We start from the raw sequence: 13,556 nt of genomic DNA, 5'->3' as shown, positions 1-13,556 counted from the left end.
TCCCACTACTGGTAGAACAGCTGTTTCTGATCATTTGTTTATCTACATTCAGTGCGTACTTCCTTCATCCCTGCATGGGGACCACTGACTCATTTATACATATGGTTATCTAGCAAATGTTCAGCAAAAGAAAGTACAAATCCATTATTCTGCACCGTACGACACTTCTTTGTGTAGGATCTGTAAATAAGGCAAACAGCGAGATGGTGAAATGCCATCTTGGAATTTGGTGCTGATGTCATCAGACCAAACTGCAAGTGCAACTACTAAGCACACACTCTCTATGAAGCCCTTTACCAGATGAATTTCATTATGAAGTGCTACAGTGATTTATTTCATAAGCATCAAATACAGCTGGTCTCAGCCGCCTTCAAGAATACATTCTACCTTAACATTCATTCTCCTGACACTATTGGGGATCATTCTTTGTCACAGTGGCTGTAGTTGTTGGCAGCTGCAGAAGGCCGTTTTAGTGAGTATGCTAATGCAAGATTCCATGGGGCTTAGGTTTGGGTACATGCAAGTGGAAAGCCGTGTTTCCCATTGAGTTTCCACCAGTCGCCACAACCATTATTAGAATCAACACTAGAATCTGTCCGACTCAGAATATGACAGATATTGCCATGAATGTGGAAATAACTGCACATGTGCTGTATGTAAAAACTCACCCTTTGGATCTGTACTAAGAGACCGACCCGTCTCACTCATGGGAGCCCTGATGCATTTTTGGCCGATAAATACAAAATGAAATCTCAATTAACCCTCTGAGTGCCAAGTAAATTTGTCGAAATAGGTGTAAAAATGAACAAAGCAAACATTTTTAGCCATCATAATGTCCTGTAATGTAATATTTTTTTTTACACAACGGTTTTTATTAGAACTTATATAACATATGCGAGCGACGCTGGCATTTTTACCCAACATTTTGCATATCTCTCAAAGAGCTGTTGTCATTTTTAACTGATAATTTTGTGCATCTCCCACAGAGATGTTGGCACTCAAAGTATTAATGACAGATGGTTATTATGGCCGTTTTTATTGCACTGAGGCACACGAAGCATACAGTACTACTAGATAGATGTGGGCATGCAGGGAAATAAGACACTGGCATCGGGCATAATAGAATAGCCCCTGGTGAAACTATTGGCAGCGTTAAAGTACTGCTAATAAAAGGATACCTCCATTTGAATCAACTCCCATGTGTGAATGCAATACTCAACAGGATATAGTGGACATCAAAGACAGAAAGATATGTCACTGTGCGGTGCACCAGAGAGGATTGGTATTAAAATGTAACCTTTATTATGATTGGTTAAAAATAGCGAAATAAAAGACACAAAACATGAAAATACACATAGACGTTAGTTTAAAAAGGGTATTAGATTACCCTTACGACGTGGGACCCCTAACTCCCTATGTAATTAATGCGGTATTGGATTCCTGTGATCAGTCTAGTATGGATTAAATGAAACAGATAATCTGATATGCGGCGGTACAGTGAGCTAATAGAGTTTCACACAAGTCACTTGAATCTCTTTCACATACAGGGTGATTCTTGCGGGTACTCGTGCGGCCCTATTAATAGACCAATACACTAGGCTCACTGAGGGTGCGTTAGTTAGCGCACGGTTAGGGTGAATAGATAAGTAATCGATTTCACCTCTATGGGTGGTGTTTGCACCAGAGATTGCCGTATTTGAATAACGGCAACTCTCCGTGCAGAACTCTCACACTTTGACCGGCGTACCAATGTTGCCGCTCACCTCCGAGTGTCCCGGAGCGCCTGGTAATGACGCGCCGTCTCACAATGCAGGACCCGGGTGCAGCGGTCTCGCACTCACGACTGGCAGGGTGCACAACACAGCCAACGGGCTGTGAGCTACACGCGCCGCTCGGTACTAATTCGTTTAAACTAGACAGATCAAAATCATTACATTTCAATGGGGGTAAGGGAGTGGGGGTAGCCCACGAAGTGTACGGTCGGCGTACGCTTCGCTAATGAGCTACGTCAGGATATAGTGGTAGGATGCCTGTAAGCAGATGTCTTCATGGAGAGTATAACCAAGATTTCGGTTTGGATGGACAGACAGAGAGACATGTCCCTGTAAACCCATCCAATCATGTACATGACTCCAAACTAAGCAAAAATATGGAGGGATAAGTTTGGAGACTTTGAATTGTTTGATGGAGAACTTGGAGATGCAGGAAAAGCTCCTTGTGGAAAATGCAGCTAGTTAAAAATAAAGATGTATTACAGTATGTAAACAAAAAACAATGGTACTTGCAAGTCCCTTACAGTATTAGTAATATGAGCAAGTGTAAAGCTTAGCCGCAGAGCCTGGCAGACGATTAAGAGAGGAATAACGGACCTTGTGGTGCCCTCAATATTTACCTGACCGAGCTGCTCACAAGCGGTCTGATACTCTGCTCGCTGACATAAGTCTTTCACACGCTGATACTTGGGCAAAAAATTTTCTTCCTGTGCATCCAACTTTTCAGGCTCCCTCTTATGCAGCAGTTTACTGCAAAATGGAAACCAGCATATTTTAAAAACAGAGAAATAAGCGAGGGAGGAGTTCCTGGTTAACGTTGCCTATAACAACCAATCAGCTTCTACATATCATTCAGTACTACAGTATGTACTTTATAAATGTTACTCTAACATTGAATGGATGCTATGGACCACTTCTACACTGCCCCACTTCTCCACTCTTAACCCCATTTTCCGGGCTCAGCTGCGCTGCTGCAGCGGGCTGTCCCGGAAAATTTCCAGGCATACCACTAATATAGAATAGGTGAGCGCCAGTGGTGTTCACCACTGGCGCAGCACCTCTAGAGCCCTCCCCCATTGCACCCCCCCCCCCAGTCTCCCCCCATCACCTTTGCTCCGGCGTACGACGGAGCTCCCCTGACCCAGCCGCCATGCAGGCTCGGGTTTGGGGACTCGGGAGCGATCAGGCACCCGAGTCCTCCCGAGCCGCCGCGAACATTCCCTAGCCTGCCGCCGACGTCACCGCTGAATGTGAGAGTCGGCTAAGGCAGCGGTGGCAGGGAAGCTCCGGCATACAAACACTGGAGCCGAGGTGAGGGGGGGGGGGGACACGGGGGATGGCTTCCAATGTCCTGTGGTGGGTTTTGCTGGGGCAGGACAAACCTGCCCTGGTAGGTTTGTCCTGCCCCAGCAAAACCCACCACTCAAGGGGTTAATACACCTACCCTCTCAAGGAAGCTAATTAATGGTTCACTCACATCACAGAACCTTCTGTCAACTAATCTTTAATATTGTACATTAACCTTGGCCAACCTATGGCTCTTTAGCTATTGTGAAAGTACAGATCCCAGCATGACCTGCCACAGTTTTATCATTCCTTAATAGTAATACTGTGACAGGACATGCTGGAACCAGGTCCGACTCAGCGGCGGCAGCATGAAGCCCCCCGTGCTCCTACTCGGCATCAAGCCCTCCCTCCCCCAGATGCCGCATCATGATTCCCCCTGAATCGTATTTTCATGACCACTGAATTCAGACCAAATCATCCCTGTATACTACTATAGCTAAAGTATAGAACAATGTATAGGTTTGTGTTAGCAATGGACAGCTAAGAACACGACAGAAAACAAGATAATTAAGGGGAAACTACGACAGCAGATAAAATGGATTATTCCAATTTTTGTTTTAAAATCATACTGTGATTAGATATAAACCCAACCAAAAGCTACGGGCACATTACTGTGTGCTCAATATACTCTTCCCCGGTTACCTATAGAAAGAGCACATCTGCTGAAGGTTCCTGCACAGAGGAAAATGATACTCACCCTCGTTCCACCAGAAATGAATCTCTCCAAACTTTGACTTTTTTTGGAACTTGAAACCTTATTGAAAAAGGAAAAATATTTACAGGTTAAGATGGGCAAATGGCAGTACACACAATCCTGTATTTGACTATATTTGTGCACATAAAACTCATTTGAAAAAATATAATGATTGAAGATGATCAGTGCGTATAACTATGGACCTTACTCTTTGCGCATTTCTGTACATGTGCATGCGCTGGGTGTGTGCATCCACAGCAAACAAACTGTTAGCTGGGTGCACGCACCCACCCATGCTTACGGAGGGGGTGTGGTGTGGCCCATTAGCATATGGAAACGCCCAGTGTTTTATGGGTGTTCCCATGAGAACGCTGGGCTTTCTCATGCTAATGGCCTGATGATGTGGGTGCACAGGGCGGACAACTGACATCACTGGATGTCAGTTGCCCACCAACTTCCCTCCGAATGTGCACACAGACATAGGCGAATCTAAGGGGTGGTCCGGGGGTGCACTGGACCACCCATTAGACCGTCGGCCGCCGCACACACAATTTGAAATGACAGCTGGGCATCAAGAGCCGTGCGCTGCCTGGCTGTATAGTCACAGTGCTGCCCGGCGCTGGCACACCCCCCCCCCCCCCGATCGCAGCCTGTATTCATACACTATCCCCTGTCATTAAGGGCCCCAGTCACCTGCACTGTTGGTGCTGCCGCCGATGCCCACCCCGCAGAGCATTACTGGGAGTGTGGGAGGGGGTGTGGGGATGTGGTATGGAATGGGCATTACAATGTGTGGCCTTATGTGCAATTGGCAATACGGCGTGTGGCGTTATTTGTAATGGGTATTATGGAGTTTGCTAAAATGTGTAATGGGCAGTATGGTGTGTGGTCTAATGTGTAATACCAATGCACTTTTTGTGATGACACGCCTCCTTTCCATGTGGCCACGCCCCTTTAGCCACGCAGCTTCACCGCACAAAGGTCCAACTTGCTTTAGTATTTGGATCTGGGACCACCCACTACTATATTTCTAGATTTGCCTATGCACACAGATCTAAGTTTGCTCTGAGCAACCTTAGATCTGCGTGCACGTTCCACATCATTCGATGGTCGTCGACCATTGAATGATGTGGGTGTTACCCCACAGGCTGCAAAGTTGTTTAAGTAAAACATCCCTTCGCAACCAATGCGAACGCACATGCATTACCAGGGCAGGCGACAGGGGGGTCAAAGGGGACACCTGTGCCCAAGCTTGTGAGTGGCCCCAAACTTTTGAGTGGCTCAGGGGCTGTAAGCATTGCTGCGGCAGTGCAGTACCTAGCTATGGTTTATAAAGGCACCCGCATGGATTCCTGTAAGGGTACTTACCCGGACCTCCTCCAATATTAGTGATTATGAATTATGTTTCTTTTGTAACAATAAAAAACACACATTTAATATGCAGTATACTAAATTTGCAATATACTAAAAATGTTCTGCTCAAGGGGATGTGGTTAGGGGGGGCCCCAGAGATATCATTGTACCGGGCCCCAAGATTTCTGTTGCTGGCCCTGCGCATTGCAAATGGTGTGCCGGCATACCACCATTCGCAAAGCGGGATCTGGTTCACTCACAAGGGTGCGAATTCGCAACTGATGTTTATAGCCAGGAGTCCTGCTGGATTTAAAAAAAGTAATGAAGTATTCACATCTATTTACACAAAGGTATTAAAATATGTAATGAATGAGAAATAATGGGAATGCCCCACTAATCTAATCATATATTGTTTTCATTAAAGTAGAGTGCATATGACTTCACTTGGTGATCATGCGGTAATAAGGACAGAACAAGTATGACCAGAATGAAGGAGCCGCCTTCTGAGGTTCCAGTGATAACTTCATCAACTAAAAGCAGATTTAGAAGTTTAGCAGTTCATGAGCATCTATATATTTAGGGGAAATGGATTAGTCTTAGGGCCTGGAGTCTTTCATTAACGTGGCAGAGGCGTCAAGCTAAAGGGCAATTACCGTCTGATCGGCTGCCTTTGATGTGATCATTATCCAATCTAGTGTAGTTTTCGAATGTTTGTTACCATGGTAACCACTGGCTTATGTAATGATCAATTTGTGTGACATTCAAGAATAACAAGCTGTGCAACAAAGAACTGTGTAACATTTAACAATTCATTCTGAGCCATGTTCAGCTATAAAACTTTGATCAAGACATTTTAAAAATCAGTGTGCTCCTAGATAGATCCACTAGTCCCCAAATGTGATTTATCAGGATCACTAGATGTTGTTTTGGGCATTTACAGGCTGAATGTACTAAATTGAGTATGAATAAATTAAGTGAGCCCATACATCAGCAATTAACTGGGGCAATCTCCCCTTCTGTGGATGACTGGGTCAGCTGATGGACAAAATCCAACATGTTGGACAATCTAGAGTCCTCTATTCAGACGTGAAAATTATCGGAATTGCCAAGTTAGGCATTGTGATCTTGTATTTTGTCGACTGCTTGAGAAATCAACACATCGCAGAGTCCCCAAGATTGGTGAATCAAATTGATGATTAGTGTCTCGCACGGCATTGGGAATTGGTGATTTGCCCGTTCGATGTATGGGCAGAATTAGTCAATATTACACATAATTAATAAATATTACATATGCCACTTTTTATTTTTAAACACTATAAACTTCCATCCTGACAGTTACTTGTTGATTTTGTATATGGCTACACCATCGAACCAAGATTTCCTTGTTATCCACAGACTATGACTATATCCATTATTTGCAGATCATCATTATGCCGATGTGTGTAGGGCGACCTAGCTTTGCTGCTACTCTGCGGCCGTTCTGCTCCTCTGTCGCCCAGCACACAGAGCTGACAGCCCACACACAGAGCGAGCTGACAGCACCAGTGTTTTCCGGTGAGAGAACACTGGCGATGCCGATATTGATGGACACTGCTCATCAATCTCGGCCAGCAGCAGAGACGTGCGGGGACGCGCATTGCTGGTGCTATAGCCCCTACGCAAACACACCGATGTAGGGGCATTTTCTAAGCGACTTTGCCTAAATAAGCAAAAGTCGCTTAGAAAATGCTTTAATATTGGCATGTGTGTAGGCCCTATTACTCTGTAGACACAAACGATGTGTTACTCGCACAGGACCCTCATTAATTCTGGAGGATAACAGGTGGACCCCCAATGAACAGAAAGGACAAGAATGCTCCTTATTCTGTTTCTGCGGAGGGTGCGCTACCATTGGACATATTGATTGTACATAGAACAAGGAAAGATAAAGTATATCACGACGTGGTGCACCTAATTGACTTAACACGAATAAAAGTTAACTTTTATTAACATTATTTAAGATAGCAAAATATAAAAAAACACAGACAAAACAACATAAATGGTGTGTTTAAAAACATTGGCTCACGGAAATTGCACAATTTCAGACAATTTCAATATGGTTTTATCCAGGAATAGGTGGCCAACATTAGTACTTTATATATTTATATCTCTTGGCTTATTTTCTCCAGTATACAGGTACACGGAATTGTGTATTATACAATGCAGAAGTGTCCGTCCAGTGTGGTGCAGAAGAAAATTGCCCACTAGTTATCTGTATGTTTGGTGTGGCACATTTATTGGTGTGATACACTGAGGTTTATTACATTTGTATTATTGTATCACTTTCAGCTTATACTTGCTGATAGAGAGAGTTGACATTGGTCTTCAACCTGTGTCAATTTGTCACATACAATGTAGGACTAGATTGTCCCTTTAAATCACTTTTGGAGAATCTCAAACAGTTAGTAGACTTCTCAAATAGTCACCCTGGTGGAAATGTGACATGTTAGAATGTTTTTCCTTCACCTAAGGTATCGCTCAGTAGGTCATATGTTGCGCGAAAAAAAGGGGGAGAGAGATTCTATTTAGGACAGTCAACACAAATGTCGACCAGTTTCAGATTTATCACATATAATATATAATTTTGGGGCTAGACTACTCCTTTAAATTTGTCACAGTGATGAGAGTTAGTAGGCTGCCCAAGTGATTATAGAAGTGAGGATGTGACTAGTAGAGTTTTTTGCACACGTACAGTATGTGCAACTGTTTTCTTGTCTGTCTCACATAATATATCGTGTCATGTAGGAGGAACCAGTTTGACACAATGCTGCTTGCATTTTCTTTTTTGTATCACATCAAAACAGTCAACACATACATTAGTCCATGTCAACTGTTTGAGGCAATATATTGGAAATGAGGCACTTTGTAATGTTTCCAAAAAATGTCTCAAAGTTGCTTAGATATTTTCCCTCCTGGGAGTATGATTTTAGTATAATTTTGCAACAATATATGCGACTTCTTTTAGAAAGTGTCAAGGCAGTATCCTACACTGTGTGGTGCTGGAGAGACAAATTCAACAGAAAAACCTCAATATAACAGTGCTACAAATGCATTTAGGTGTTAACCACACTTTATAATCTATAAAGACGGCATTAGGTGATCACACCAAACATACAGATAACTAGTGGGCAATTTTCTTCTGCACCACACTGGACGGACACTTCTGCATTGTATAATACACAATTCCATGTACCTGTATACTGGAGAAAATAAGCCAAGAGATATAAATATATAAAGTACTAATGTTGGCCACCTATTCCTGGATAAACCATATTGAAATTGTCTGAAATTGTGCGATTTCCATGAGCCACCGTTTTTAAACACACCATTTATGTTGTTTTGTCTGTGTTTTTTTATATTTTGTTATCTTAAATAATGTTAATAAAAGTTAACTTTTATTCGTGTTAAGTCAATTAGGTGCACCACGTCGTGACATACTTTTTCTTTCCTTGTCCTATTACTCTGTACACTCTTTGCCTGAAATACTTTATATCAATAGTAGATAATAACAAATTCACATGTTGGCATCCCCACCTATTGACTGGTCTTTCTGTGTCAAGCAGTTTCAATATGGACTTTCCATCCATGTCCTGAGGAATATCCAGGCCAGCGATATCCAGGATTGTGGGAGCAAGGTCAATATTAAGCACAATCTGCTGATTCCTGGCAGGAAGATAAAAGAACATAATTCTGCTATTTAAAGGTTCAGTAACATCAAAAATCAATAACTTGGTTTTTACTTACAAGATAAACAGCTGAATCACTGAGCGGTAATGGAAATCATTTATAAAATGCACCCAACGCATACCACAAACAACCTTGGTATTGCACCACACACTGCCATGGTTCGCCCAATGCACTTTTCACTTTTTTATATTAACACAATTTTCAGTTCAGCCTCACTTGTGTAACTAAAGTATCTTTTAAGAATGTGACAAATGTTCTGCAATAATCATCAGCAGAATATATTTACATTACACACACCTTTTTCTTTTTTTATTTATGCAACATATAAAAAGGTTAAAGCTGCACTACTGCATTAGAAAAGCTACCAGGACCTTGTGTGTACAACTGGATTTCCCAAAGCTTTATCGGTGCTGTACTACAAATCCATCAGATTAGTTTTGAAGACCACCTTAACATGTTTGAAGAGAAATCTACTCATTACTGTTTTACTTTTTAATTTTTACAGAGTGCATTTTTGTACTCATTCGATGCATTGACAAGGGGCGTTGCTGAATGCAGACTACTGTTGGCTTCAGAAACATCGAATTGGGTGAATCAATTAATAAGTACCACATCCTGAACAAATCTGACTGTAGGATCAGCATTATGGGGTTCCAGGTCTCAGGAACGGTGGCACTGACAGAAGTGACTACTAATAGGACCAGCTCTGTACTGTACATCACTTCCAAATTAGGAGAAATGCTTACAAAGAACCTGCATCCACGTTGGGTCCACGGATATAGAAAGGCACACGGATGTCAAATTCATATGGCATAGACTTTCCCTTCACCAGCCCGAACTGGCCAATGTGGTATCCATGATCAGCTGTGTAAATGATGTATGTGTTGTCCAGCTCATCCATCTCCACCAGCATATTATAGATCTGAAGATACAACAGCAGAAACAAAATTATTTTGAGTCATTTGTACCTACAAGAGCAAAAGCGGTGGAAGAGTTACTATACTGCAAAGGTGGAATAAAAGAATGAATGAGGACAATGCAATGAGTGTGGTGGGCTGTCTGTCATGTGGGGAATGTGGCCACATGTCCGCAAACAAAATAGGCTTTGGGCTATTTTCAGGCCTACCGGGAAACTTCGCTGTGAACCCGGACGCTCAACTGCCCTTTTTATTTGTCTATATTGCGGGTAACCTAGACTTCCAGTTCCAATTACACTGAAGATAAAAATAAGGTTTTTTTTAAAATAGTGAAACAAAAAATTATAATTTTGCACTTCTCTGAAATTAATTAAGTAAAGCATTTTGTCAGTGGCCTGGCCAGTTATAGCAATAAGGGGACTATGGTGGTATGTGTCCCAATGTGATACATCTTAAATAGGCTTCTGTAGGCTTTGCATGTCAAAGCTTTCTCAAGAGAAACCCTGTGAAGAGTTTCTCCAGCATGTTACCCCTTTAAAAGACAGGGAAAAACCCAAACACTAGAGACCTTTAAAGAGAAGCAGAGAGAAATGTGATTTTTTTGGTTAGTTTTTGTTTGTTTCATTTAACTCCATAATTGAATAGTACAAATCACAGATAGAGATGACTAATCAGTGATTCCCAAACTTTTTTGTATCATTGTGCATTAGAGTATCATAATTTGTTTTACAGCACCCTAGGCCAAAAGTTTCTTATTGAGAAACTAAAAGATATTAAATTAAGTAAATTGTATTTATAGATTATCTTTCGGTTCGTTTATGTTGTGAGAGACAGGATTCACTACTGTTTGTCCACATACAGTACTATATAATGGGAGCGACAAGCACTGATATTGCCTATCACATTGACCATAAATAAATAATCTGAAGCGATCCCGGACCACCAAGCCTTGGCTCCCATACAAAGTGTATCGAGGCCTGCCACGGCACTAAGGGCCAAATGTATTAAGCCTTTAAAATGGATAAAGCGGAGAATGGTAAAACACCATGAAATCTGCTCCTAACTGCCATATTACATGCAGTGTTTAAAAAAAATGACAGTTATGAGCTAATTGGCTGATACTTGATCACTCTTTTTGACTCTCCTCTTTATCACTTGTTAATGCTTAATACATTTGGCTCACAGTTTGCGAACCACTGGACTAAACCGTTGATCATTTTCAACAATTCAGCTCCAATTTTTAGTGAAAAGGAGAACATAGGTTGTTCAAAAGGCCATGCCTTATCTCAGAGATACAGTAGTTGCCTTGAAGTACATTTTACAATTAGGTTACCTGTACAAATTAAATGTTATCTGAGGTTTTAGGAAACAAAAACTCAACACTTCTACATGTTAAGCAACTCTAAATAGTGGAGCAGAAAGGATTATCTCTGATACGCGAGGACATCAATATTCCACGTGTGTTTCTGCTGCCGTGTGAGGACCCAGAATTTGAATCACTTTTATTAACTCAGTAAATAAAAACAGTAAACTGTCTGCTTTGCAGATTAATAAAACATTAGAGCAGAATAGAAAAGATTAAGCTGCCTCTTGGGCCGCCTGCTCATAATTTAGAGGAATAAAATACCTTTAATGCAATTCTCACTCCTTATTATAAAATGGAATCAAAAAATAAGAAACCCAGAAATATGGAACAATAAAATAAAAGTCAGGGTACGAATACAGCAGTGATCAAACCCAAAACATTTTAAATATCTTAAAAAACAATAACTAACAAAATAGGCACATTTCTATCGCATGTCCAAAATTCTCAATTTGGTTTGTTAATTCTCATTTTAGGACTATAGATGGTACAAATATTTGCTAATCACTGCATTTGCTGTAAGTGGTAATTCCCTCAAATGCCTGAAAGAATGACCACTGGAGACGAGACTTGTGAAAAGAGGGAACAGGAAAATAAGGATAAAAAACAGATACGGGGACGATTTATTACTATCCGCATCAGATGCCAATGTGCTGTGATAATATTGCCCCAATCCGCAATACAATTTAGGTCGGTTTCCCTTATCGCGTATTAAAAAAAAAAACGAACGATCGAAAAACCGTGTTTTTTTCAGAATATTTTTGTTTTTTTTCCTCCCCCACCCCTTTTTTTCATACTTACCTTGTCCCCCAATATCCAAGGTGGCCTCCAGCATCCTCTTCAGTGGCATCTCTGGTCCCAGAGGTGCATTGCGCGAATGCACGGGCGTGCCGGTGATGTCACCGGTGCACTCAGGCAATGCACCCCTGGGACAGGAAATGCTACTGAAGAGGATCCTGAAGGCCGCCTTGGACGTCGGGGGACCACCAGGGGACTGGGTAAGTATGAAAGAAAAAAATATATTCCAAAAATCCCCCAAAAAAACCTTATCCAAAATGCTTGCGGCCCCAAGGGAGACCCTACCTGTAACTGATTACATCACATGGATGTATCAATTATCTCATACAAGGACAAAGCTTGCAAGAAAGCTCCATCAGTACAATGCCACTCCGCAGCCTTATTGGGGTACTTTTTATAAAAAATACCCAGAGTAATGGCTGAACATGCACAACCGCTAACAGCTTTTCTAACAGAGATATGTAAGATACAAAAAACAGATTGGGTATTACATTCAAGAACAAGTCACGGTACAGATAGGTCTTCAAACAATTTTGGCTGCAGTCACACCAAGCATGAACGCGTCATGTACCGTTGAACTCACTCTGCTTGTGCTTGAAAGTGATGCCACAAAACCACTTGAAGAGACTGCACCGATTCATTCGATAAACGAATTTTGTGTATCTGTGTGCAACTGAGTCTAACTTTATAAACCAAAAGTGCAATAATGGAATGGCTTTTTTTTCCAAAGCAAGTTCCATTGTGCTTAATCTGCCACTTTGTAAACATTTAAAACCGATTGACAGACAGAGTGGTGTTGTGCAAATAAGATGAAAATGTTAAGAAAAATGTCAGTATGCTACACCAGCTGGCGCAGCTAACTGGAATCAGCCAACATGCACCATAAACAGTATTATCTAAATATGCACCCATTTATGTAAGCACGGAAGTCCATAATAAGGAGCTAGAAGAGTAATACATATCCAGTACCATTGCTGTATTATATACGTATGGAACCTGTACCTTCTCCATTGAATCTTCAACTGACATTAGTGTCTGCAGACGCCTTCGCTGGAGGATATTGGTGAATTCCATGTGAATAGGCATCATTGGGCCTGTGTATCTCATTATCCAATGCTTGTCTGGGTTTGGCGCATAGTTGTAACTAGGGGTTCTGAAAGACAAGCGAGCTCTAGTTAATTAATTGTGTCCCATAACAAACATGGAAATATCGCAGACAATGAGGCATACTGTACACACCTAATTATAAGTTGGACAAATCTGTTGGCCGGACACAAATGGCACATTTTTGCATAGAGCGCATGCAGAGACGCGAGGTTATGTGTTGATGGTTAAGTATGGGGCTGGTACAAGTGCACATATTGTACCATACTTAAAAACTTTGCTGCCCCGTCCTCCGGGAAGGAGTAGTTTGGCAGGCACATAATGTCACGTGTTATTTAAACTCCGCCCGCACAAATGTCCGCCCCCTACACGTTGATTTACCAGCACGTATGCCAATGGATGTTTAGCATAACAGGGGCAAAATCATTAAGTGGTCTGTGACCATCAAATGATTTCTACAGCACTTGCGGTCGTCTTGACTG

General features: G+C 41.8%; 1 protein-coding gene across 5 annotated transcripts in view; it reads right to left on the bottom strand.

Annotated features, from left to right (window-relative positions):
• SULF2 (sulfatase 2) overlaps positions 1-13,556 on the bottom strand; it is a 306,266-nt gene that overhangs the window by 27,194 nt on the left and 265,516 nt on the right. For all 5 annotated transcript variants that reach the window (XM_083146425.1, XM_083146420.1, XM_083146421.1 and 2 more), the window contains 5 exons: positions 12,973-13,123; positions 9,639-9,814; positions 8,740-8,868; positions 3,817-3,873; positions 2,393-2,522 (listed from right to left, as the gene is read on the bottom strand). In XM_083146425.1, coding sequence (XP_083002551.1) covers positions 2,393-2,522; positions 3,817-3,873; positions 8,740-8,868; positions 9,639-9,814; positions 12,973-13,123 — 643 coding nt within the window. The remainder of the gene's footprint in view (positions 1-2,392; positions 2,523-3,816; positions 3,874-8,739; positions 8,869-9,638; positions 9,815-12,972; positions 13,124-13,556) is intronic.

The sequence above is a fragment of the Crinia signifera genome, chromosome 6, assembly GCF_055691185.1.
Source record: "Crinia signifera chromosome 6, ASM5569118v1, whole genome shotgun sequence".
NCBI lineage: Eukaryota > Metazoa > Chordata > Amphibia > Anura > Myobatrachidae > Crinia > Crinia signifera.
The sequence above is the reverse complement of the archived record's forward strand: the minus strand, read 5'-3'. Positions and strand labels throughout refer to the sequence as shown.